Source organism: Coregonus lavaretus (assembly GCF_964263955.1).
Source record: "Coregonus lavaretus genome assembly, chromosome: 33".
Lineage (NCBI taxonomy): Eukaryota > Metazoa > Chordata > Actinopteri > Salmoniformes > Salmonidae > Coregonus > Coregonus lavaretus.
In genome coordinates, this window is record NC_140020.1 from 12783899 (window position 1) to 12811817 (window position 27919).

The following is a 27919-nucleotide window of genomic DNA, read 5'->3' on the forward strand; positions in this document are numbered from 1 at the left end:
ACAAATCTTAAACATTTATTAACTTTTGGGCATAAAAGTGTGGTTTATATGCAGTACCAGTCAAAGGTTTGGACACACCTACTCATTCAAGGGTTTTTCTATATTTGTACTATTTTCTACATTGCAGAATAATAGTGAAGACATCAAAACTGTGAAATAACACATATGGAATCATGTACTAACCAAAAAAGTGTTAAACAAATCAAAATATATTTTATATTCTTCAAAGTAGCCACCATTTGCCTTGATGACAGCTTTGCACACACTTGGAATTCTGAGGAATACCTTTCCAACAGTCTTGAAGGAGTTCCCACATATGCTGAGCACTTGTTGGCTGCTTTTCCCATACACACCCTGGAGGTGTGTTTTGGGTCATTGTCCTGTTGAAAAACAAATTATAGTCCCACGCAAACCAGATGGGATGGCGTATCGCTGCAGAATGCTGTGGTAGCCATGCTGGTTAAGTGTGCCTTGAATTCTAAATAAATCACTGACAGTGTCACCAGCAAAGCACCCCCACACCATCACACCTCCTCCTCCATGTTTCACGGTGGGACCCACACACGCAGTCTCCTCTGAACAGTTGATGTTGAGATGTGTCTGTTACTTGAACTTTGTTTGGGCTGCAATTTCTGAGGCTGGTAACTCTAATGAACTTATCCTTTGCAGCAGAGGAAACTCTGGGTCTTCCTTTCCTGTGGCGGTCCTCATGAGAGCCAGTTTCATCATAGCTCTTGATGGTTTTTTAAACTGCAGTTAAAGAAACTTTTAAAGTTCTTGAAATGTTCCGTATTGACTGACATTCATGTCTTAAAGAAATAATGGACTGTCGTTTCTCTTTGCTTATTTGAACTGTTCTTGCCATAATATGGACTTGGTCTTTTACCAAATAGGGCTATCTTCTGTATACCATCCCTACATTGTCACAACACAACTGATTGGCTCAAACGCATTAAGGAAAGAAATTCCACAAAATACATTTTAACAAGGCACACCTGTTAATTGAAATGCATTCCAGGTGACTACCTCATGAAGCTGGTTGAGAGAATGCCAAGAGTGTGCAAAGCTGTCATCACGGCAAAGGGTGGCTACTTTGAAGAATATAAAATATAAAATATTGATTTGTTTAACACTTTTTTGGTTACTACATGATTCCATATGTGTTATTTCATAGTTTTGATGTCTTCACTATCATTCTACAATGTAGAAAATAGTAAAAATAAAGAAGAACCCTGGAATTAGTAAAAAAAATCCAACATGGAAGATTCCATATAATAATTCACACTCCGATAACCTATAGCTCAGTTGGTAGAGCATGGCACTTGCAACGCCAGGGTTGTGGGTTCGTTTCCCACGGGGGGCCAGTATGAAAATGTATGCACTCACTAACTGTAAGTCGCTCTGGATAAGAGCGTCTGCTAAATGACTAAAAATGTAAATATCGTTTTTGTAGGTGGTATTTTTTGAGTCAGAGAAGTCATCCTAGAACCAGCTTCTATTGTTGCTGTTCAAGGACTGAATTTGCATTCAATAAACATCCCAATAACACATAATGAATGGATGGGGTGGAGAGATTCTAGGAATGTCTTGTCTTCTTCCGTCAAACAACTTCTTCCACAGCCAGTGTGGGAGAGTGAGTGGTGTGATTCACACAGTGGCATAGCTATGGGCTAAAGGCTGAAACAGGTCTGGACTATAGAATATGTGAGGCACATAGTAAAGAGTAGAACCATTCCACTGTGTGGCTCTGAGGCAGAATGGCACACCATGGAGGGAGGCTTGACTTCAGACTTCACCTCTGGTGGTGACACTATCGTCCCTTGAATCTAGAGGGGAAATGAAAGAGATGGAAATATGTACAGTGGGGAAAAAAAGTATTTAGTCAGCCACCAATTGTGCAAGTTCTCCCACTTAAAAAGATGAGAGAGGCCTGTAATTTTCATCATAGGTACATGTCAACTATGACAGACAAAATGAGGAAAAGAAATCCAGAAAATCACATTGTAGGATTTTTTATGAATTTATTTGCAAATTATGGTGGAAAATAAGTATTTGGTCAATAACAAACGTTTCTCAATACTTTGTTATATACCCTTTGTTGGCAATGACACAGGTCAAACGTTTCCTGTAAGTCTTCACAAGGTTTTCACACACTGTTGCTGGTATTTTGGCCCATTCCTCCATGCAGATCTCCTCTAGAGCAGTGATGTTTTGGGGCTGTCGCTGGGCAACACGGACTTTCAACTCCCTCCAAAGATTTTCTATGGGGTTGAGATCTAGAGACTGGCTAGGCCACTCCAGGACCTTGAAATGCTTCTTACGAAGCCACTCCTTCGTTGCCCGGGCGGTGTGTTTGGGATCATTGTCATGCTGAAAGACCCAGCCACGTTTCATCTTCAATGCCCTTGCTGATGGAAGGAGGTTTTCACTCAAAATCTCACGATACATGGCCCCATTCATTCTTTCCTTTACACGGATCAGTCGTCCTGGTCCCTTTGCAGAAAAACAGCCCCAAAGCATGATGTTTCCACCCCCATGCTTCACAGTAGGTATGGTGTTCTTTGGATGCAACTCAGCATTCTTTGTCCTCCAAACACGACGAGTTGAGTTTTTACCAATAAGTTCTATTTTGGTTTCATCTGACCATATGACATTCTCCCAATCCTCTTCTGGATCATCCAAATGCACTCTAGCAAACTTCAGACGGGCCTGGACATGTACTGGCTTAAGCAGGGGGACACGTCTGGCACTGCAGGATTTAAGTCCCTGGCGGGGTAGTGTGTTACTGATGGTAGGCTTTGTTACTTTGGTCCCAGCTCTCTGCAGGTCATTCACTAGGTCCCCCCGTGTGGTTCTGGGATTTTTGCTCACCGTTCTTGTGATCATTTTGACCCCACGGGGTGAGATCTTGCGTGGAGCCCCAGATTGAGGGAGATTATCAGTGGTCTTGTATGTCTTCCATTTCCTAATAATTGCTCCCACAGTTGATTTCTTCAAACCAAGCTGCTTACCTATTGCAGATTCAGTCTTCCCAGCCTGGTGCAGGTCTACAATTTTGTTTCTGGTGTCCTTTGACAGCTCTTTGGTCTTGGCCATAGTGGAGTTTGGAGTGTGACTGTTTGAGGTTGTGGACAGGTGTCTTTTATACTGATAACAAGTTCAAACAGGTGCCATTAATACAGGTAACGAGTGGAGGACAGAGGAGCCTCTTAAATAAGAAGTTACAGGTCTGTGAGAGCCAGAAATCTTGCTTGTTTGTAAGTGACCAAATATTTTCCACCATAATTTGCAAATAAATTCATAAAAAATCCTACAATGTGATTTTCTGGGGGAAAAAATTCTCAATTTGTCTGTCATAGTTGACGTGTACCTATGATAAAAATTACAGGCCTCTCTCATCTTTTTAAGTGGGAGAACTTGCACAATTTGTGGCTGACTAAATACTTTTTTTCCCCACTGTATAACTATTTAATACAGTGAGGAAGATGACTATTTAAAGCACATTCAATCATGTATTATACAGTCGATTTTAAACAAAGAACTGATCAACATTTATATAAATCAACATCCCAGAAGAGTGAAAGGACTCCGTTTCATTGGTTCCCTGTGGTTGACACACCTCCATCAGTGACTAATTGAAAGCACTACATCAGCCCCAGCCCCAGCATCCTGATCCCCAGCCCCAGCCCTGACTGAACACTCACCGACCACTCATCCTGCCCCCACTTGGAGCAACGCACGTTCATGGGCAGCTGTAGAACCATCTCGTTGAAGGACCTCCCTCTGTTCTTCGACCACCTGTACTTGTCCATGGCCTCTGTGAAGGAGAGATTGCTGTACTTCTTTGGGCTCTTGATCATGAAAGGCCAGGTCCTTTGACAGAAGAAGAATGTACAGTAAGTGAAAGGTAGGTAAGTAAAAGGTAGAATGTAAAAGGAAAAATGTAAAAGGTAGAATGTAAAAGATAGAATGTAAAAGGTAGAATGTAAAACATAGAATGTAAAAGGTAGAATGTAAAACATAGAATGTAAAGGTAGAATCTTTACCATACATCTGCTGATGCACAATATATCAGTCGCTGTATACATGTACAGTGCATTCGGAAAGTATTCAGACCCCTTCACGTTTTCCACATTTTGTTACATTACAGCCTTATTCTAAAATTGATTAAATAAAAAATTGTCCTCATCAATTTACACACAATACCCCATAATGACAAAGCTAAAACAGAAATACCTTATTTACATAAGTATTCAGACCCTTTGCTATGAGACTTGAAATTGAGCTCAGGTGCATCCTGTTTCCATTGTTCATCCTTGAGATGTTTCTACAACTTGATTGGAGTCCACCTGTGGTAAATTCAATTGATTGGACATGATTTGGAAAGAAACACACCTGTCTATATATGGTCCCACAGTTGACAATGCATGTCAGAGCAAAAACCAAGCCATGAGGTTGAAGGAATTGTTCGTAGAGCTCCGAGACAGGATTGTGTCGAGGCACAGATCTGGGGAAGGGTACCAAAGAATGTCTGCAGCATCCCCAAGAACACAGTGGCCTCCATCATTCTTAAATGGAAGAACCAAGACTAGACTGATCCCGAGTGGCGCAGGGGTCTAAGGCACTGCATCGCAGTGCTAGCTGTGCCACTAGAGATCCTGGTTCGAATCCAGGCTCTATCGTAGCCGGCCGCGATCGGGAGATCCATGGGGCGGCGCATAATTGGCCCAGGGTAGGGGAGGGAATGGCCGGCAGGGATGTAGCTCAGTTGGTAGAGCATGGTGTTTGCAATGCCAGGGTTGTGGGTTCGATTCCCAAGGGGGGCCAGTATGAAAAATAAATAAAGAATGTATGCACTCACTAACTGTAAGTCGCTCTGGATAAGAGCGTCTGCTAAATGACTAAAATGTATTCCACCTAGAGCTAGCCGCCTGACCAAACTGAGCAATCAGGGGAGAAAGGCCTTGGTCAGGGAGGTGATCAAGAACCCGATGGTCAGTCTGACAGAGCTCCAGAGTTCCTCTGTGGAGATGGGAGAACATTCCAGAAGGACAACCATCTCTGCAGCACTCCACCAATCAGGCCTTTATGGTAGAGTGGCCAGACAGAAGCCACTCCTCAGTAAAAGGCACAAGTTTGCCAAAAGGCACCTAAAGGACTCTCAGACCATGAGAAACAAGATTCTCTGGTCTGATGAAACCAAGATTTAACTCTTTGGCCTGAATGCCAAACGTCACATCTGGAGGAAACCAGGCACTGCTCGTCACCTGGCCAACATCATCCCTACGGTGAAGCATGGTGCATCAAAGCTGGGACTATCTCAAGGCCATCAGACTGTTAAATAGCCATCACTAGCCGGCGTCCACCCGGTTACACAACCCTGCACCTTAGAGGTTGCTGCCCTATATACATAGACTTGGAATCACTGGCCACTTTAATAATGGAACACTAGTCACTTTAATAATGTTTACATACTGCTTTACTCATCTCATATGTATATACTGTATTCTATTCTACTGTATTTTAGTCAATGCCACTCCGACATTGCTCAATCTAATATTTATATATATTTCAATTCCATTCTTTTACTTTTAGATTTGTGTGTATTGTTGTGAATTGTTAAATACTACTGCACTGTTGGAGCTACAGTGAGGGGAAAAAAGTATTTGATCCCCTGCTGATTTTGTACGTTTGCCCACTGACAAAGAAATGATCAGTCTATAATTTTAATAGTAGGTTTATTTGAACAGTGAGAGACAGAATAACAACAAAAGAATCCAGAAAAATGCATGTCAAAAATGTTATAAATTGATTAGCATTTTAATGAGGGAAATAAGTATTTGACCCCCTCTCAGAAAGATTTCTGGCCCCCAGATGTCTTTTATACAGGTAACGAGCTGAGATTAGGAGCACACTCTTAAAGGGAGTGCTCCAAATCTCAGCTTGTTACCTGTATAAAAGACACCTGTCCACAGAAACAATCAATCAATCAGATTCCAAACTCTCCACCATGGCCAAGACCAAAGAGCTCTCCAAGGATGTTAGGGACAAGATTGTAGACCTACACAAGGCTGGAATGGGCTACAAGACCATCGCCAAGCAGCTTGGTGAGAAGGTGACAACAGTTGGTGCGATTATTCGCAAATGGAAGAAACACAAAAGAACTGTCAATCTCCCTCGGCCTGGGGCTCCATGCGAGATCTCACCTCGTGGAGTTGCAATGATCATGAGAACGGTGAGGAATCAGCCCAGAACTACACAGGAGGATCTTGTCAATGATCTCAAGGCAGCTGGGACCATAGTCACCAAGAAAACAATTGGTAACACACTACGCCGTGAAGGACTGAAATCCTGCAATGCCCGCAAGGTCCCCCTGCTCAAGAAAGCACATATACAGGGCCGTCTGAAGTTTGCCAATGAACATCTGAATGATTCAGAGGAGAACTGGGTGAAAGTGTTGTGGTCAGATGAGACCAAAATCGAGCTCTTTGGCATCAACTCAACTCGGCGTGTTTGGAGGAGGAGGAATGCTGCCTATGACCCCAAGAACACCATCCCCACCGGCAAACATGGAGGTGGAAACATTATGCTTTGGGGGTGTTTTTCTGCTAAGGGGACAGGACAACTTCACCGCATCAAAGGGACGATGGACGGGGCCATGTACCGTCAAATCTTGGGTGAGAACGTCCTTCCCTCAGCCAGGGCATTGAAAATGGGTCGTGGATGGGTATTCCAGCATGACAATGACCCAAAACACATGGCCAAGGCAACAAAGGAGTGGCTCAAGAAGAAGCACATTAAGGTCCTGGAGTGGCCTACCCAGTCTCCAGACCTTATTCCCATAGAAAATCTGTGGAGGGAGCTGAAGGTTCGAGTTGTCAAACGTCAGCCTCTAAACCTTAATGACTTGGAGAAGATCTGCAAAGAGGAGTGGGACAAAATCCCTCCTGAGATGTGTGCAAACCTGGTGGCCAACTACAAGAAACGTCTGACCTCTGTGATTGCCAACAAGGGTTTTGCCACCAAGTACTAAGTCATGTTTTGCAGAGGGGTCAAATACTTATTTCCCTCATTAAAATGCAAATCAATTTATAACATTTTTTAAATGCGTTTTTCTGGATTTTGTTGTTGTTATTCTGTCTCTCATTGTTCAAATAAATCTACCATTAAAATTATAGACTGATTATTTCTTTGTCAGTGGGCAAACGTACAAAATCAGCAGGGGATCAAATACTTTTTTCCCTCACTGTAGGAACACAAGCATTTTGCTACATCCGCAATAACATCTGCTAAATATGTGTATGTGACCAATAAAATGTGATTTGATTTCATTTGGTGGTGGCAGCATCATACTGTGGGGATGTTTTTCAGCGGCAGAGACTGGAAGACTAGTCAGGATCGAGGGAAAGATGAAAGGAGCAAAGTACAGAGAGATCCTTGATGAAAACCTGCTCCAGAGTGCTAAGGACCGTAGACTGGGGCGAAGGTTCACCTTCCAACAGGACAACGATCCGAAGCACACAGCCAAGACAATGCAGGAGTGGCTTCGGGACAAGTCTCTGAATGTCCTTGAGTGGCCCAGCCAGAGCCAGGACTTGAATCTGATCTAACATCTCTGGAGATCTGAAAATAGCTGTGCAGCGACACTCCCCATCAAACCTGACAGAGCTTGAGAGGATATGCAGAGAAGAATGGGAGAAATTCTCCAAATACAGATGTGCCAAGCTTGTAGCATCATACCCAAGAAGACTCAAAGCTGTAATCGCTGCCAAAGGTGTGTCACACCCTGGCTCTGGGACTCTATATGTTGAGCCAGGGTGTGTTCTTTCTGTTGTGTTTATTTCTATGTTGGCCAGAGTGACTCCCAATCAGAGGCAACGAGTGTCAGCTGTCGTTGGTTGTCTCTGATTGGGAGCCATATTTAAACTGTCTGTTTTCCCTTTGTGTTTGTGGGTTCTTGTTCCGTGTTGGTCATTGTTACCGTGGACTTCACGAGTCGTTTCTTGTTTTGTTTATTGTTGTCTATTATCACTAAAGATAATAAAGTTTAAACATGTTCGTTCATCACGCTGCGCCTTGGTCTATTCCCTACGACGATCGTGACAGAAGAACCCACCATAAAAGGACCAGGCAGCGTGTCCAGGAGCAGGCAGACTGGACATGGGAGGAAGCGCCGGGAAAGGAGATGGAGAGGTTGGCGATGGCCCAGGTGGGCAAATCGTGGTCCTGGGAGGACATGCTCGGGGGCAAGGGACCATGGGCTAGGATTAAGGCCTTGGCGAGAGAGGAGCAGCGGCGTCAGCAGTGTCATCGTCGGACGGACGAGAGGCAACCCCAAAAATTTTTTAGGGGGGGGCACACGGCATGGGCGGCTGGGCAGCAGGAGGCTGCCACAGGGCGATTTGGAGAGGAGGCCACCGGGTTAGGGGGGCCAGAAGGCAGGTTGGCGGAGCCTGGATGGAGAGCGGAACCAACTTCCCGTACTCAGGCATGGCAGCATGGGACGGGGCAGGTTCCGCGGTATGCGGAGCGGCGTACTGTGCCACGAGTGGTCCGGCATAGTCCTGTACGTCCTGTGCGAGCACCCCGCACGTGTCGTGCGAAGGGGGGTATGCAGCCAGGACGGAGTGTGCCGGCTCAACGCTCGTGGTCTCCAATGCCTCTCCGCGGTCCCGGATATCCTGCTCCAGTGTCACGTGCTGTTATGCCAGTACGGGTACACAGCCCTGTACGTCCTGTGCGGATGCCTCACACAGAGTGTGTGAGGGTAGGCATTCAGCCAGGACGGGTTGTGGCCGCTCTTCACTCCAGGTCTCCTATCCGTCTCCACAGCCCGGTTCGGCCTGTCCCTGCTCCACGCACCAAGCCTACGGTGTGCGTCGCCAGCCCGGTTCGGCCTGTCCCTGCTCCTCGCACCAAGCCTACGGTGTGCGTCGCCAGCCCGGTCCGGCCTGTCCCTACTCCACGCACCAAGCCTACGGTGTGCGTCGCCAGCCCGGTCCGGCCTGTCCCTACTCCACGCACCAAGCCAGGGGTGCGAGTCGTCAGCCCGGTCCGGCCTGTTCCTACTCCACGCACCAGGCCAGGGGTGCGCATCGTCAGCCCGGTCCGGCCCGTTCCGGCTCCACGCACCAAGCCAGGGGTGCGCGTCGCCAGCCTGGCCCGGCCTGTTCCTGCTACTCGCACTAAGCCAGGGGTGCGAGTCGTCAGCCTGGTAAGGCCCGTTCCTCCTCCACGCACCAAGCCAGGGGTGCGCATCGTCAGCCTGGTAAGGCCCGTTCCTCCTCCACGCACCAAGCCTACGGTGTGCGTCGCCAGCCCAGTCCGGCCTGTCCCTGCTCCTCGCACCAAGCCTACGGTGTGCGTCGCCAGCCCAGTCCGGCCTGTCCCTGCTCCTCGCACCAAGCCTACGGTGTGCGTCGCCAGCCCGGTCCGGCCTGTCCCTACTCCACGCACCAAGCCTACGGTGTGCGTCGCCAGCCCGGTCCGGCCTGTCCCTACTCCACGCACCAAGCCAGGGGTGCGAGTCGTCAGCCCGGTCCGGCCTGTTCCTACTCCACGCACCAGGCCAGGGGTGCGCATCGTCAGCCCGGTCCGGCCCGTTCCGGCTCCACGCACCAAGCCAGGGGTGCGCGTCGCCAGCCCGGCCCGGCCTGTTCCTGCTACTCGCACTAAGCCAGGGGTGCGAGTCGTCAGCCTGGTAAGGCCCGTTCCTCCTCCACGCACCAAGCCAGGGGTGCGCGTCGTCAGCCTGGTAAGGCCCGTTCCTCCTCCACGCACCAAGCCAGGGGTGCGCGTCGTCAGTCCAGCACAACCCGTGCCTGGGTCACCGGTGCCTGGTAAGGTACCGGTCAACTGCTCCACTACGGAGCTGAAGCTAACCGCTCCTGCTGCGTCCAGTTCAGCTCCAGCCAGCGGGGCCAGACTGGACCAGGGGCGCTATGGGGGGTTTATTGGAGGGTGGTGGGCAAGGCCAGAGCCAGAACCGCCGCCGAGGAGGAATGCCCACCCAGCCCTCCCCTGTTTTGTTCAAGTTGAGGCGCGGTCGCAGTCCGCGCCTTTAGGGGGGGGTACTGTCACACCCTGGCTCTGGGACTCTATATGTTGAGCCAGGGTGTGTTCTTTCTGTTGTGTTTATTTCTATTTTGGCCAGAGTGACTCCCAATCAGAGGCAACGAGTGTCAGCTGTCGTTGGTTGTCTCTGATTGGGAGCCATATTTAAACTGTCTGTTTTCCCTTTGTGTTTGTGGGTTCTTGTTCCGTGTTGGTCCTTGTTACTGTGGACTTCACGAGTCGTTTCTTGTTTTGTTTATTGTTGTCTATTATCACTAAAGATAATAAAGTTTAAACATGTTCGTTCATCACGCTGCGCCTTGGTCTATTCCCTACGACGATCGTGACAAGGTGCTTCAACAAAGTACTGAGTAAAGGGTTTGAATACTTATGTAAATGTGATATTTCAGTTTTGTATTTTGTATAAATATGCAAAAATCTATCAAAACCTGTTTTTGCTTTGTCATTATGGGGTATTGTGTGTAGATTGATGAGGAAAAAAATAACTTAATCCATTTTAGAATAAGGCTGTAGCATAACAAAATGTGGAAAAAGTGAAGGGATCTGAATACTTTCTGAATGCACTGTACATTATTCAAAATGTTTACAACTTATGGTCAGAAGGAAAAAGAGCAGCTGCTAACTAAATTATTCCCAAAGCATTTCCATGGGGAAGACGTTAGGGAAAGTGGGACTGCTGTTTCCTGCTAAGGCCTGTTTTTGTTTACAGAAGGTTGGTGTTCGTCTTCATGGACAAGGCTTCTTGGAGAGCACATAGCCTTTCTTGGAGGGAAGAAAGAGCTGTGTAACCTAATCTGTTTAGAGCAGCCAGCCTGACCTATTCAAACTTCCTCTTCCTCTAAATGGGAACAAAAGTAGTTGAGCCCTGCTGTAATAGCAGGAAGAGTAAATGCACTCCTGCAGCCCAACCCATCAAATAGACTCTCATTTCCAGGCTTTTAAAAATTATTCTCAGGTCTAAGTTCTCCCTTACACAACCTACCACTCAGCGGCATATGAACAGGAAACACCATGGACACATTACAATACATACAGTAGCATCAATTAAGAAACAGTTTGCACTATGTCTATTTTATTTACTGACATACTGACAATCAACGGACATCTACGTACTCTTATGATTACATGAAGTAGAATGTAGAATGTTATGTTTCAGGATTTCACATCTGCTTTTGATGCCATTTTATTTGCATAAAGCAAAGATGGAAAAACTTAATGGCAAAAATATTTGTTTCACTAACCACGCTTCCATCCACAGTTTTCATGCGAGTAAAGTCATACAGTATAAAAAAAACAGATGTGATGTAACAGGAAGTTTCGGTACAATTTTATAAATACCTACAGATAATACAGTACCAGTCAAAAGTTTGGACACACCTACTCATTCAAGGGATTTTCTTTATTTTGACTATTTTCTACATTTTAGAATAATAGTGAAGACATCAAAACTATGAAATAACACATATGGAATCATGCAGTAACCAAAAAAGTGTTAAACAAATAAAAATATATTTTATATTTTAGATTCTTCAAAGTAGCCACCCTTTGCCTTGATGACAGCTTTGCACACTCTTGGCATTCTCTCAACCAGCTTCATGAGGTAGTCACCTGGAATGCTTTCCAACTGTCTTGAAGGAGTTCGCACATATGCCGAGCACTTGTTGGCTGCTTTTCCTTCACTCTGCGGTCCAACTCATCCCAAACCAGAATGCCAAGAGTGTGCAAAGCTGTCATCAAGGCAAAGGGTGGCTACTTTGAACAATCTCAAATATGAAATATATTTTGATTTGTTTAACACTTTTTTGGTTACTACATGATTCCATATGTGTTATTTCATAGTTTTGATGTCTTCACTATTATTCTACAATGTAGAAAATAGTAAAAATAAAGAAAACCCCTGGAATGAGTAGGTGTGTCCAAACTTTTGACTGGTACTGTATGTTTATTTGACATGGTGGGATCTTTTTGTGTCGGTAAAATGTATTATGTGAGAAATGTCGGTGGAAACGCCTTCACGCGCAAATACTGATATAATAACCATCATATCATAGCAAACTTGGAGTCACGCGAGGATATCAAAGATTTTTATACGATGATATGGTGTGTGGTCCTCCAACTACGACTCGGGAAACCACGCAGTTTATTAGGCTACATATTAAGTCAATTAAGATGAACTTCACAGGGTGTTGAAAGTGCACGCTATGAGCTTGATGCTCTATTCCAATAAATACCGAGGGTCTTATTCTGGTGACATGATGATCGATTCTTGACTGCCGTTTGACAAATACAAATAGTCTCGTTTATCCATAATAATCTCATCATGTAGACTAGCCTACCCGCACTGTATATGTGAGCTGTTGGCTAGAACGAACCAGAGTAGGCACATTTGCTATTTAACGCAACAGTTTTTTGTGACAAAACTATCGGTTGAACTTTAGATTTTTATTCGATAATGAAAATTTAAGCGAAAATTTACATTTTGTGTGCACTATGTCATCATGCACATATATTTCTCTACAACAAGTCAGTTTGGTGGAAACACCACCTGGAGGGAAAATGTTTCTTAATTCAGATTTTAGAATATTCCCATGAAAAGCTGTCGCCAATTGGATAGAAATCTAGCGACAGAGACAAATATTGTGCATTGTCTAATTTAAATGGATGAACAATATGTTATTTTGAACAAAAGGAATAGAATGCAAGAGCAAAAACATAGTAAGGAAAACAATAAACTATTGCTTTGTATATCTTGCTGTCAAATTCCAGCATGCTAACAGGTAAAACAAAACAGAACCATCTAAAACAGGAAAAAGAGTAACACTGTGATCAACTTCAGATGTGGTCCTCTGTGGTCCTCTGTAGCTCAGCTGGTAGAGCACGGCGCTTGTAACGCCAAGGTAGTGGGTTCGATCCCCGGGACCACCCATACACAAAAAAAATGTATGCACGCATGACTGTAAGTCGCTTTGGATAAAAGCGTCTGCTAAATGGCATATTATTATTATTATTATGTGCTCCACTTGTTGACCCCACTGGGCTAGTTTGATTACAGGCTCTTTGGGACTATAACCCATATTCCTCTGTCCTTTCTTCCTTCCTATGAAGTGCAATTTCTTTGTCCCATAAACCTCTTCCAGTCCTTCCCCTATTCTCTCTCCCAGGCCTGGGGGAATGCATGTATGTACTCTCTCTCTCTATAACATGCAGTAACTAATTTGGAACATAACTTATCCCTGAGAATGCATAGTGTATGACCTTTGTAAGGTGCTCCAGGCAGAGAAAACTCTTCACCTAAAAATTATCTTCCCCAATTGGTGTTACAGGTTCCAACTTGAACTGCTACAGTATATGGGTATTGTAGTTGCAGTACAGAGCCTCATACTTACGTGACAGGCACCTGGATCTCTTTGACTCCGATGAACTTAAGCTGCCCGGTGATCTCAGGGAGGCTCTCACACCTGGCCAGGTTCACTCTGGGATAGTAGAGCAGGTAGGACAGACACATCTCATCCCTGGTGGTCAAACCACCCTGAGGGAACAACCAGAGGGGAAAAAATCTAGAAATCAAGTGGTTAAGAGCGTTGGGCCAGTAACCGAAAGGTCACTGGTTCGAATCCCCGAACCCGGCAAGGTAGAACATTCTGCCGTTCTGCACTTTGTGCAAGGCAGATAACCCCCAACAACAACTGTTTCCTGGGCGCTGATGATGTCGATTAAGGCAGCCCCCCGCACCTCTCTGATTCAGAGGGGTTGGGTTAAATGCGGAAGACACATTTCGGTTCAATGCATTCAGTTGTGCAACTGACTAGGTATCCCCCTTTCCATATTCAGTATACTAAACACCAATACAACAGCTAAATTAAAGGTTACATATACTCAGAGCCTCCTCTAGCCTTTTGTGAGATTTGGTTGGGCAAAACATTTTAGTGGCCTCCCTCTTGGCGGTGGAGTGAAAATGTTGCAGTTTTAAAGCTAATTATCTGCAATTGTACACATTTTGCCTTGACTTATGCCATGTTCATACAATATCTGGATGACTAACAAAATCAATGTGGGCCCCCTGGAGGTCAGGGGCCCCCTGGAGGTCAGGGCCCCTGGGCACTTGCCCTTCCTAATTCAGCAATGAAGGTTTAGATAGCTGGCTAGACTAACTTACCGAGCAGTCTTATAAAATGTTAGCTGACATGGGTTAATTGAGTGACTGTCAGTGACTGACATAACAAGAGAAAAGCTGCTGATGCACAACCAAATTTCAAAATTGCACATTGTGTATTATAGTATGCTATCGCTCAACAATAAGTTGAGACCTTGACTCAGTTCCCAAAATGTTGTTTACAATAGCATTTACAAAATTAGGGGCCGCAGGGGTCCTACGCAGAACGTGTAGTCTGCAGCACGGCCTTTACTATTCTTTACTGTTATCAAATTACACTTCTATTTTATTCTATTTAGCCCCACAACAAAACAAATCTGTAAATACATGGATATCTGTGTAACAATCATCAACTTAAACAAACACTAAGATTTGGCTCCAGCTAGTCCTTGCAAACCACGAAGAAATCATGAAAATCTGTTTCTGAAAACATGTGACTGATATAGATTAAGTACCACTTCAGGCTGTACAGTGGGGGAAAAAAGTATTTAGTCAGCCACCAATTGTGCAAGTTCTCCCACTTAAAAAGATGAGAGAGGTTTGTAATTTTCATCATAGGTACACGTCAACTATGACAGACAAAATGAGGAAAAAAAATCCAGAAAATCACATTGTAGGATTTTTAATGAATTTATTTGCAAATTATGGTGGAAAATAAGTATTTGGTCAATAACAAAAGTTTCTCAGTACTTTGTTATATACCCTTTGTTGGCAATGACACAGGTCAAACATTTTCTGTAAGTCTTCACAAGGTTTTCACACACTGTTGCTGGTATTTTGGCCCATTCCTCCATGCAGATCTCCTCTAGAGCAGTGATGTTTTGGGGCTGTCGCTGGGCAACACAGACTTTCAACTCCCTCCAAAGATGTTCTATGGGGTTGAGATCTGGAGACTGGCTAGGCCACTCCAGGACCTTGAAATGCTTCTTACGAAGCCACTCCTTCGTTGCCCGGGCGGTGTGTCTGGGATCATTGTCATGCTGAAAGACCCAGCCACGTTTCATCTTCAATGCCCTTGCTGATGGAAGGAGGTTTTCACTCAAAATCTCACGATACATGGCCCCATTCATTCTTTCCTTTACACAGATCAGTCGTCCTGGTCCCTTTGCAGAAAAACAGCCCCAAAGCATGATGTTTCCACCCCCATGCTTCACAGTAGGTATGGTGTTCTTTGGATGCAACTCAGCATTCTTTGTCCTCCAAACACGACGAGTTGAGTTTTTACCAAAAAGTTCTATTTTGGTTTCATCTGACCATATGACATTCTCCCAATCCTCTTCTGGATCATCCAAATGCACTCTAGCAAACTTCAGACGGGCTTGGACATGTACTGGCTTAAGCAGGGGGACACGTCTGGCACTGCAGGATTTGAGTCCCTGGCGGCGTAGTGTGTTACTGATGGTAGGCTTTGTTACTTTGGTCCCAGCTCTCTGCAGGTCATTCACTAGGTCCCCCCGTGTGGTTCTGGGATTTTTGCTCACCGTTCTTGTGATCATTTTGACCCCACGGGGTGAGATCTTGCGTGGAGCCCCAGATCGAGGGAGATTATCAGTGGTCTTGTATGTCTTCCATTTCCTAATAATTGCTCCCACAGTTGATTTCTTCAAACCAAGCTGCATACCTATTGCAGATTCAGTCTTCCCAGCCTGGTGCAGGTCTACAATTCTGTTTCTGGTGTCCTTTGACAGCTCTTTGGTCTTGGCCATAGTAGAGTTTGGAGTGTGACTGTTTGAGGTTGTGGACAGGTGTCTTTTATACTGATAACAAGTTCAAACAGGTGCCATTAATACAGGTAACGAGTGGAGGACAGAGGAGCCTCTTAAAGAAGAAGTTACAGGTCTGTGAGAGCCAGAAATCTTGCTTGTTTGTAGGTGACCAAATACTTATTTTCCACCATAATTTGCAAATGAATTCATAAAAAATCCTACAATGTGATTTTCTGGATTTTCTTTTCTCATTTTGTCTGTCATAGTTGACGTGTACCTATGATGAAAATTACAGGCCTCTCTCATCTTTTTAAGTGGGAGAACTTGCACAATTGGTGGCTGACTAAATACTTTTTCCCCCACTGTATTATGTCTAACACAAAGCTGACACAATAACAGTGCCTTGTGGTGACAAAGTTGTAATGGCATTTTGGGGAATGTGTATTTTGGGGGAAAATAAATGGCATGAATTCACAGAATCATAACAATGGATAAAAATTCTGTCTTATATTGTTCCAGAATAATAATTGGTTGGCATGTTTACTCCTGAATAGTAGAGAGTAACTCTAGAAGAAAAGGAGCTCCGTTCTACGACTGTAGTCATCAGTCATTTGTTCGTTTGATGTCTCTGTAAGAAACGGTGCCAGTAGCTGCAAACAACTATATAACCAAGATCCCATCTGTGGGCCTGGGGCTGTATTTGCAGACAGATTGTTCAGCCAAGACAGACAGCCTTTAACACATACAGTGCTGTGAAAAAGTATTTGCCCCCTTTCTAATTTTCTCTACTTTTGCATATTTTTGATACTGAATGTTATCAGATCTTCAACCAAAACCTAATATTAGATAAAGGGAACCTGAGTGAACAAATAACACAACAATTACATACTTATTTCATTTATTTAATAAACAAAGTTATGCAACACCCAATGCCCCTATGTGAAAAAGGAATTGCCCCCTTACACTCAATAACTGGTTGTGCCACCTTTAGCTACAATGACTCCAAACCAAACGCTTCCTGTAGTTGTTGATCAGTCTCTCACGTCGCTGAGGAGGAATTTTGGCCCACTCTTCCATGTAGAACTGTTTTAACTCAGCGACATTTGTGGGTTTTCAAGCATGAACTGTTCATTTCAAGTCCTGCCACAACATCTCAATTGGGATTAGGTCTGGACTTTGTCTAGGCCATTACAAAACATCACATTTGTTGCTTTTTAGACATTTTCATGTAGACTTTATTGTGTGTTGTGGATCCTTGTCTTGCTGCATGATCCAGCTGCGCTTTAGCTTCAGCTCACAGACAGATGGCCTGACATTCTCCTGTAGAATTCTCTGATACAGAGCAGAATTCATGGTTCCTTCTATTAATAATAATAATAATAATATGCCATTTAGCAGACGCTTTTATCCAAAGCGACTTACAGTCATGCGTGCATACATTTTTGTGTGTGGGTGGTCCCGGGGATCGAACCCACTACCTTGGCGTTACAAGCGCCGTGCTCTACCAGCTGAGCTACAGAGGACCACATTAAGGCAAGTCGTTCAGTCAGCAAAGCATCCCCAAACCATCACACTACCACCACCATGCTTGACTGTTGGTATAAGGTTCTTACTGTGGAATGTAGTGTTTGGTTATATTTTTGATTCATCTGTCCATAGAACATTCTTCCAAGAGTCTTGATGATCATCCAGATGCTTCCAGGTGCTTTTTGGACGAGATGGGTTCCATTATGTCTGGCAAAAACCAAACACTGCATTCCACAGTAAGAACCTCATACCAATGGTCAAGCATGGTGGTAGTGTGATGGTTTGGGGATGCTTTGCTGTCTCAGGAACCGGGCCAACTTATCATAATAGAAGGAATCATGAATTCTACAGGAGAATGTTAGGCCATCCGTCTGTGAGCTGAAGCTGAAGCGCAGCTGGGTCATGCAGCAAGACAATGATCCAAAACACACAATCAAGTCTACATGAAAATGGTTAAAAAGTAACAAATCAAAGTCCAGAACTAATCCCAATTGAGATGTTGTGGCAGGACTTGAAAAGAGCAGTTCATGCTTGAAAACCCACAAATGTCACTGAGTTAAAGCAGTTCTGCATGCGAAGGTGGGCCAAAATTCTTCCAGACTGATCAACAACTACAGGAAGCATTTGGTTGTAGTCATTGCAGCTAAAGGTGGCACAACCAGTTATTGAGTGTAAGGGGGCAATTACCTTTTCACACAGGGGAAAGGTAAAAGGTTCCCTTTATCTAATATTAGGTTTTGGTTGAAGATCTGATAGCATTCAGTATCAAAAATATGCAAAATAGAGAAAATCTGAAAGTATCAACCAAGAGGTTCATGCAGGCGAAACACAACTCAATCCTATTACCGGTAAGTACATAACACTAAATTCCCTTCCATTTAAGTATACTAATCTATTCATTCGTAATTGTGTAATAAGAATGATGATATCCTTCTGTGTAATTTTTCTTCAAAGGTAAGAATGGTTAAAAAACAACATGGGCTTTGTGTCCATCTTATGGTACATCTGAAGTCAAAGCAATAACCCCATAGCTCTACCCTCAAGGGTTGTGTAATGTTGTTATGAACATGACGACTATTGTCCCATACTGCAATCAACCAAATCATCAAATCAACCAAATCATCAAATCACAGAAACACGCAGACAGATGAGAAACATGAGCTCAAATAGACTCAAGTAGGCTCAGCCTGAGGAACAATAGAACACATGGAAAAATTAGGTGATCTCTGTAAACTCACATAAAACAGATCATTAGGAAGAAGCCACATCTTAAGGATGAGCTGGATTCACCATGTCAGGGCTGACAGCTCAGTTTCAAAGGCCCCATAGAAGCAAAAAGAAGAAAATAATAGAGAAAGCAGGCAAAATAAGTATTAATTTATCCATGTGGATTGTGAGTAGTGCATTCTTACCCAGGTCATGTTTTGTCTGTCTTTTGTGGTGTACTTGCATTCTGTGATCAAATTGTCACCCTGAAAAGAAATTTGAAATCAAGGCACTTCTGTGGTTGTGAATTTAGAACCCCACGTCAAACAGAATGGCGTTTTCATTAAAGTACATCATTAAGATAACACTAAAGCAGTAATATCCAGTACAAGGAGGCGTGATTTCCTGTGGTTTTAGCATGGTTGTGCTGCGGTCAAAGGTACGAGGCAACAGCCGTTAGTGAGCAAAGCCAAAAGATGAAGCCCTACTTATGTCCTGTATCTATGTAGGTGGATCAAAGTCATGCAATCATCAATCATTACCGTTCATCACAGGGAGAGGGGAACATGCTTCGACCTGCATGGCAAGCTCAAGCAGTAGATTTATATTCCCATATTTCCTACACTACTTAAAAGGTAGACTCAGCGAAATGACATTGCCACGAGCAGATATTGCGGTGAGCGAGATGCAAGACTTCTCTCTCACACGGTCACACACAGTTTCTGCGCATGTGCATGGGTTCGCTTCACGTTGTTAGAGCGTGGTAGGTACGGGACGAAAACAGTGGAGGAGTTTAGCCTTGCTCTTCAACGCTCTTAGTTGTTGCGGAAATTGACCCACTATGCTGTTTACTTTGTGCACCTACGTCATATCGCTGAGTCTACCTTTAACATGTCAGCTAAACAGTATATCAGAGTACCAACAGGTAACAGCAGCCTCTCATCCTTCAGCAGCTGGAACTCCTGGAAGTTGAAGTCAAACTCCTCGTCATGTGAGAGGGGCTGCAGCTCCTTCTGTTCCCGGAAGTGTCTGGTTCTGATGGCACGGCCAGCTAGGTGGGCATGCATCAGAACAGCAAACACCCTCACTCCGCTGGGCATCTCCTGGCCTAGGGACTGACAGAGGAGCAAATAGATATTATCTCAGAGATGCAGAAAGTGCTTTTTAGTTTAATTGCTTTTGGATGATCACTGTTTTGGGCACGTAGCAAGACTAAAATGGAGGCTTGTCACTGTTGGTGGTATAGCATAACAGTAATTTAACAGTGGATGTTTGACTCCTGTTGTTCCCTAGTGAAATGGGAATGTCTGGCATCGCACCAGTTTGAAAGGCTCCGTCATAGCTGTCTGTCTTACCTCCTGCAAACACTCGCGGGTACAGTGTCCCTCTGAGACGTACTCCTGCATGCCTGGAGGCAGCATGTGGTACAGACTCACCCACACACCTGTCTCAATCACTCCTGCATCATACTGACGCAGCTCAGGGGTGTAGAACAGACGCAGGCCAGAGCTGTCCACCACTCCTGACAATGAAACAGTAACATTATAATGAACAGGGTAACTGACTGTTGAACTGTAAAGTGCTGTAGATATCACTTTGGTGTGAATGGGTGAAAAGGGCAAATTACAATAGAGTCAAGGCAGACAAGTCACATTCATTGTTTGTAATGCAACATGACGTGTCCTTGTGGGTGTACTATACCTTGTTGAAAGGCTGGGTTGTCATAGTGGACCTCCATCAGGACATAGACAGGGTCTATTGATGTGCCAATGGACAGTCCAACATGGGGTGGATAGGTGAACCCCTGTAAGGGTAGATTGAGAGGCATCCTGAACATGTCGATAAGGAAGCTTACATGATCACTCTGATACATGGAAATACATGTGGCTAACTAAAAGTTTTACAACACTGAATAAAAAATGACTACAAATTGAAAACAATTGCCCACCTCACCACCAATGGCCCAGGCGAAGACTATCGTCTCACAGGTGAGAAAGGAGTCAGGCATATTTGGATGGTAACATTCATGGCCAGCCTCGAGCTCACTCTCATTCAAGCTGCTATCACATTGATACAACAAAATGTGATGAACCAGGTTTTCATGGCCCCTTTGAATCAAAGGTTCAATCTGTAAACAAAAAGAAGAGAGAAGGAAGTAGTAAATGTTAGTGTATTCTAACCACTGTTGGCTTCTTTTGAATTGCCTACACTTGCCTTAACTTTTACTGCAGTGGGCTAAATCAGGGTCACATAGAGTGTTTCTTGGTAGTCTTAAACAACTCTACATTGAAACAAAAGTATACACACATGGTTATGGGCTTTAAAAAATGAAGACACCTGTACCATGTCAGATATAAAGTTGAAATGTATTCAATTTTGAGTTTGCATCCCAATATTACACTTTATATACATCACAGAAGACTGAAATATAACAAAACCGTTTGACATTGAAACACCGGATTTTTGGCGTAAAAAGTTTATTAATTAGGAAATAATGAAAAATATTCATAACATTCCACCCATGAGGCCACTAGAGGGCGATTTGGTCATTGACTGCAGGAAAGGCTACAAGACCTCAATTCTATTGCTCTCAACCGTAGGATACACACAAGAGGGGATAAACAGGATTGGGTTAGCCCTGTTCACCTCAGGATGGAAGTAGTGAAAAATAAATATAAATAATTAAGTTTTTCCTCAATGGGCCTTGGGGCCTCTAGTTTGGACTGAGATTCTGAGAAAAGCAGCTTGCTGCCTGCTGGGCAAACCATGACATCATACTGTGAGGCCTCCTTTCAAATCAGCAGGACACAAGACCACAGCTTGGCCCACGACAACCGTATTAATATTTAGACATTCTTCCTACTTTTTCTCAAATGTATTTATTTATGGTGGAAGCAGCCATGGTAGTCTAAGTTTGAGGTTGAGATTGTGCTATGAGAGAGGAAGGATAGCGCCTTTCTTGTTAGATGATTTGGTACACTGTATAGAACACTTTATAGGCCGCATTCTCTGAATAAAGAACTTTATTGAATAGAATACATCTATCAAACTAAATTAAGCATGTCATGTAGACAGTTTTCAGGAAGTCTTGAAAGTCATAGAGTCATCTAAACAGGAGGTGAGGTTGCGGTGCCCAAGATAATAGAGGGTGGAGTGAGGTGGTGAAAGACCAAATCCCCCAGAGGGACGAAGCAGGTGGAGCGGAGGGTAAGGACAGAAACCGTGACTGAGAAAATATCATGGGAATGGGGGCTTTTTGCAGTGTCAAGATAGGATAATTGTTATAACGTGCACAGGGAAAAATAGATGGGCCTTTTAAACTTTTGTATAAATGCCTTAAAACCCCCAAAAAACTTTAGTAGTGTTTCTTTATAGACCACAGATGAATTGGAGGAGACAGTCCCATTCATATCACACATAATAACAGATGTCTTACATACTGCCTCTCACTCACTGACTCACACATCATGCACACGCACATGAAAACATCTGGGATGGAAAAATAACATTTAATCACAACAGTCCGACTCCCACGTAGCATTTGGATACTGAAATGATTTCCGTTTTACTCTACTAATTCTATAATGGCAACACTTTTAGCATCTTACATTATTTCGTCATGCAAAGAGCTCTCTCCAAAATAAGAGTTCACAACAATATCTGGGCTATCTCACAACAGTTTGTGTTATGTATAGTGGAATCAGATGTTAATAAGGGTAGGATTTTCCAGACCTTTTTTTAATAAGGGTAGAATTTTCAAGACCTTTTCTGAGACCCTTACACAGCTCCTCCGACAAATTGGATATGGACAGTGGAGCATATTTTTCTGATAGAATGGTGCTGGTGTTTCTCATTCTATGATCTAATTGTCATCCTCAGAGTGCAGAACAGAAGAGAAGAGCCAGATGCATGTACAGTAGAGTAAGCTGTGTGCTGGAGGGGGAGTAAGAGAAGAGGGAGGTAGCTATATTTATATATTTCTGGCAGGTTCACTTAATGATGGAAGACTCTTTGTTTTGAGCTCAAGGATTCTAAAGTCAAAGAGGTCATAGCCATGGCAACTTCAAAAGCAACTCTCATGTTTTCTACTTGGCAGAAAAGTCCTACTGTAAGTGATACGACAAATGATAACACGACACAATATAGTACTACTAGTCCATACCATGTTAATATAACTAAGGCCCTTTAGTAAAACATAACAATCTAGTTTCAAAAGCACACTTGGTCTTTATGAAAAATCCCACTAAGGATTAGAATAAGAAATGGATAAGAAATGTGTCATCGTACCATTCTTTTGATTCTAAATTGTACGTGCTACCTCCTTTAATCAAGTGTGTTTTAAAGCCTTTTGGTTTAATACTAGTTCAATTATGTTTGGGATATATCATTTATATAATGGCTCATTTAATACACAGTAGCAATTTGGAGCTGCAAACAAGCGGCAGGTGTGCCTCAGAAGTGGGAGAAATGTCCCCACAGGGGGTACACACTTCAGACAACAGCAACGAAAGAGGAACACACTTCAGACAACAGCAATGAAAAAGGTAGGCAGGCAGACAAATAAAAACTCCGAAATGATCCAGGTGAGATGCCTTTAAAGAAAGGTAAACAAGGTGACTGCATGATGACTGAACTATAGGCTACTCCTTCCTCAATGGAAAGCCTGTTGTCGATTTGCAATACTTTTTCTGCTGTGTTGTTAATATAGCTCAATGAATTCCAAGTATGTACTTACTCTAATGATATGGTGTTTCTTCTGAACCTCCTGGATCTTAAATATCTGACACCAGTAGGTAGTGTCCTTGAATGGCACTGGCACCTATCTTGAGAGAAACAAACAGACAGAGAGACTGATACTGTATTTACTCTCCATAAAATTGGACTGATCATAAATCTCACACAGTGCAAATACAGTCTCAGAGTACAAAAGGTCCTCTGAAGTAATAAAAGCTAGAAGTGGTATCAAGTTTGTTTAAGAGATGGATAGTGGGTGAGAGAAGTAACGTTTTTCTTCTCCAGCTACCACACTTACGTTTATGTTTTGCAAGTTGAAAAAGTCAATCCCAGAGGGAATATTAGCTTTAATTCCTGGGTTGAGTAGCCGCATACTCTTCCTCCCTCTGTTCACTCCATGGTACATCGGTCCTGACGGTTCCACATCCTCACTGTGGTAGGCCCATATCACTCTCACTGTGCTTTCCTGGGCAGACAATACACATACACATCTATTATCTATAAATTAATTTAAGTAAGAAGTACTATGACACCTCGGGCATGAACTGACATTTAAACTAAAAAGCCCACCCACTTAACCCCGTACATACGCACACATTCAAACATGCAAACATCAACCTCCACATTTCCCATAGATAAAACATTTCCACCACCCACGTACCGTGATGTCCTTGTCACTTGTGTCACAGGTCAGGAGGTCCCTGCTGAAAGCCAGGACAGTGTGTGTGCTGTTCTCCCTGCCATACTGCAGCCTGTAGTTCTGCTGCACATCTCTGTGCACTTTTCTGTTGGCGTCTGCAAAGTAATCCTGTTGAAAGGATGCCGGATAAAACACAACTGTCCTGTCTGCAATAACACTGTCCTGAACGAGGGACAAGAGAGCCCTTCAATGTAAATATACATACATAGATGTAAATCACTAAACCTTGGGAAAACCAGTTTTCCAATGACACAATTGAAAGAGCACGGTAGACAATTGCATTACTTTGCTTAATTACTGATCTATTACTGTATTATTACTTTAGCTAGGATGACGACTAGCTAAAGGACTATTACCACAGGACTATGCTTCATTTGTCATGTCAAATGGTTAATCAACTGTCTTGAGCCCCGTTTATACCTGGTAATGACATGCTTCCTTTGTCCTGATCTTCTCCACACTGATTGTAGCCACATTTTTAGACAGGAGTAGACGATTAAAAGACACATTGTGATCTGATTCTGATCAGATCTTCCTGACCACCTCCGGAGGTAGTCAGGCACGCATTGTGGACAGTGAAACCATTTAATCGGCACTATCCCACCCTCTAAAATAATTGACAAGGTGGCCCATTGACTTATGCCATCAATATGTCTTCAAATAAATAAAACATATTTTGAAAGAATAGCTGTGAAATTATTTCCATACAGGGATGGACCAGGAAATCTGGTCACAATGCAGACACAGTGGACGGATAACTGACACATCTTAATACCATGTGTAGACACATTTCTGAAAATGTGGGCACAATCAGAATGTAGACAAGATCAGGAAACAGGACACATGTTAGCACCAGGTATAAACAGGGCTTTGTTGTTGGCAAGTGTCTGGCTGTTATGTCTTTCTCCTTATCACTCCCAAGCATTGCTTGTAAATACATAACAACAAACAACAACATTGGCACAAAACTACAGCTGCTGTCTCCTCATAGACCCTGACCCTCTGGTAACACAATGAGAGGGACTGTGTTAGATTGTGTGGCATCATTGCCAGATCCCAGAGGCACAGTGAGCTTCCTGTGATGTCAAATCAAATCAAATCTTATTTGCCACATGCGCCGAATACAACAGGTGTAGACATTACAGTGAAATGCTTACTTACAAGCCATTAACCAACAATGCAGTAAAAAAAAAAGTGTTAAGTAAAAAATAGATAAGTAAAAAATAGCAAATAATTAAAGAGCAGCAGTAAAATAAAATAACAATGCAAATAGTCCGGGTAGCCATGATTAACTGTTCAGGAGTCTTATGGCTTGGGGGTAGAAGCTGTTAAGAAGCCTTTTGGACCTAGATTTGGCGCTCCGGTACCGCTTGCCATGCGGTAGCAGAGAGAACAGTCAATGATTAGGGTGGCTGGAGTCTTTGATAATTTTTAGGGCCTTCCTCTGATTTTTAGGGCCATCCAGCAATATACTCCTGTGGTCAGGCCTTACCTGGGGGTTTGTTGTGCACACAGGTGGCTATGGCTTTAGGCAGTGCAGTATAGGACTGTGATATGTGTAGCAATATCCAGAACCTTTACCCTGTTGGAGTCAAGCCATGAGTAGCTGGCTGTGCATCACAACAGTTTACCATAAGGCAGTGGGCCATTAGCTTGTTACACCTGACCAATAACTACAAGTTCAATTTGGAGACCCTCAATGACTATTTCATATACTTTTAGGTCCAGAGCCATGTAGTAAGAAATCAGGTAAACAACCAAAATATCCCCAAGTGCCCTGTGAAAATAGTTAAACATAAATGTAATATAAATCATTATTTTCATATAGCTGCACAATTGAACTATGTATGCAATGTTAAAATAGCAGTGAAAGTAGCCCACCTCTCATGTAATAAAAAGCAAGGCATAGTTTGCGACACTTTCATTCTGTAAAACCCAGGTGAGTAACATACCTGTAGATACGGTGTCCCATCCGTGACTCCACCAATTACAATATCCGACGACGCCATGGCACCGTTGGGAGATAGACCAAATCCTATATATCCTCTAGTTTCCACTTCTATTTCAAAAGTAATAGTTATCCGGTCAAACCTCCACTTCAGATGATACTTCCCATGAGGGTCCAAGATAGTTGAATGATTAAATCCACTCCCGTGTGCCAAAGTTGCGTAAAACCAAAACGTTGTGAAGAAAACTAGTACTCTACTATATTTCGCGGGTAACATTGTGAACGTTGACAATAAACAACTACAAACAAAAATATCATTGAATGTAGTTTAGATACAAATGACGTTTCTTTAGAAGTGTTTGATTTGCAAGTTGTACGAGGGCGACCAAGCACGCACACCCATCTGCGAGGAAACAGCGCTTCTCTCATCCTCTCACTAGAACCGTTGAAACTTCTGCTGGCCCCTTTGATCTTTATAGAGAGAGACGTCCCACACTGCTACTCCTGTGGTCGGGCCTAACCTGGGGGTTTGTTGTGCATATAGGTGGCTATGGCTTTAGGCAGTACAGTATAGGACCGTCATATGTAGGGGAAAGTGGGGTAAGTTGAGACATTTTGACATTCAGAATCACTCTCAAGGGAAATATAGTATTCGTTCTAACTGAATATATTTCAGGATGTTGTGCATCACTGGAAATAATCAGAATTCATGTAAACATTAGTTTTGAAAACATAGCATGTCCAAAACAAAAGTGGTCTCTCGGCACAACTTACCCCGGGTTCAGCGGCCTATACATGTCTGTACTGAATGAAATATTACCACTACCTTTTTAAAACCACGTGTATCTTTATTTCCCAATCATAATTGAACCTAACCACAATTGCTTTTCGTTTTTTAATCATTTTAAGCATATTTTAACACAGGCTTAACACCTAACAAACACTTTGTACTTTTGTAAACACTTTTAACATAGGCCCTATTATTACCTTATATCCCAGCGTTGGGAAGAAAACACTTACATTTGCTCGACTTGCCATTGGCTCAACTTACCCCAAGTCAAACATCCACCTCTGGCCTGCTGGCTCCCCTACCTCTGTGGAAGCATAGTTCCCGCTCAGCCCAGTCAAAACTGTTCGCTGCTCTGGCACCCCAATGGTGGAACAAGCTCCCTCACGACGCCAGGACAGCGGAGTCACTCACCACCTTCCGGAGACATTTGAAACCCCACCTCTTTAAGGAATACCTGGGATAGGATAAAGTAATCCTTCTACCCCCACTTACCCCAAACCACCCCCCCCCAAATTTTTTTTTTTTACAAATATATTGAAAAGACAAAGAATAACATTAACAATAGAAAAAATAGTCAAAATAAAGATACAAAAATAAAAATATATTGAAAAGAGAAAAAAAAAAAAAAAAATTGTAAAGTGGTGATCCCACTGGCTATAAGGTGAATGCACCTATTTGTAAGTCGCTCTGGATAAGAGCGTCTGCTAAATGACGTAAATGTAAATGTAAATGTTAACTATATTTGCCCACACAGCTACAAGGATGCACTTTCATGCTGAAGCTTATAGAGACCAACTGATGTATAGAACAATCTTAAAATTATCCACTTTTGTTTAGATACAAGCACCATTTGACTTGGTGACCTAACACTGGACCTAACTTGCTTACCACTTTTTCCATATAGTTCCTTTCTTCACAGACTTCATGAAATGATGATCTGTTCCTAAATAATTATTATTTTTGTCTATGGTTTCCTAGAAACAAGGGTGGCTCAACTAACCCTTTTGGCTCAATTTACCCCACAAATTTCACTGCCTCTCACAACACACAAGGTGCAGAATGGGTGTGTGACAAGCACATC

General features: G+C 43.3%; 1 protein-coding gene across 1 annotated transcript; it reads right to left on the bottom strand.

The window, feature by feature from the left end:
• On the bottom strand, positions 1-26497 carry LOC311108181 (DBH-like monooxygenase protein 1 homolog). The gene is made up of 12 exons (XM_084150799.1): positions 26053-26497; positions 24062-24208; positions 23699-23866; positions 23402-23485; positions 20615-20794; positions 20368-20470; positions 20022-20188; positions 19590-19781; positions 18873-18932; positions 13461-13603; positions 3705-3873; positions 1-1826 (listed from the first exon to the last, which is right to left on the bottom strand). Exons 1-12 carry the CDS (start codon positions 26323-26325, stop codon positions 1671-1673), a joined length of 1842 nt encoding a protein of 613 aa, XP_084006925.1. The 5' UTR covers positions 26326-26497; the 3' UTR covers positions 1-1670.
• Between the last annotated feature and the right edge of the window lie 1422 nt (positions 26498-27919).

Coding starts and splice junctions, on each gene's coding strand:
- LOC311108181 (XM_084150799.1), bottom strand. CDS start 26,325: ATGTTACCCGCGAAATATAGTAGAGTACTAGTTTTCTTCACAACGTTT. Junction 20,471..20,614: donor CCTGGGCCATTGGTGGTGAG/GTGGGCAATTGT, acceptor CTACCCTTACAG/GGGTTCACCTATCCACCCCA. Junction 19,782..20,021: donor CCCGCGAGTGTTTGCAGGAG/GTAAGACAGACA, acceptor CTCCTCTGTCAG/TCCCTAGGCCAGGAGATGCC.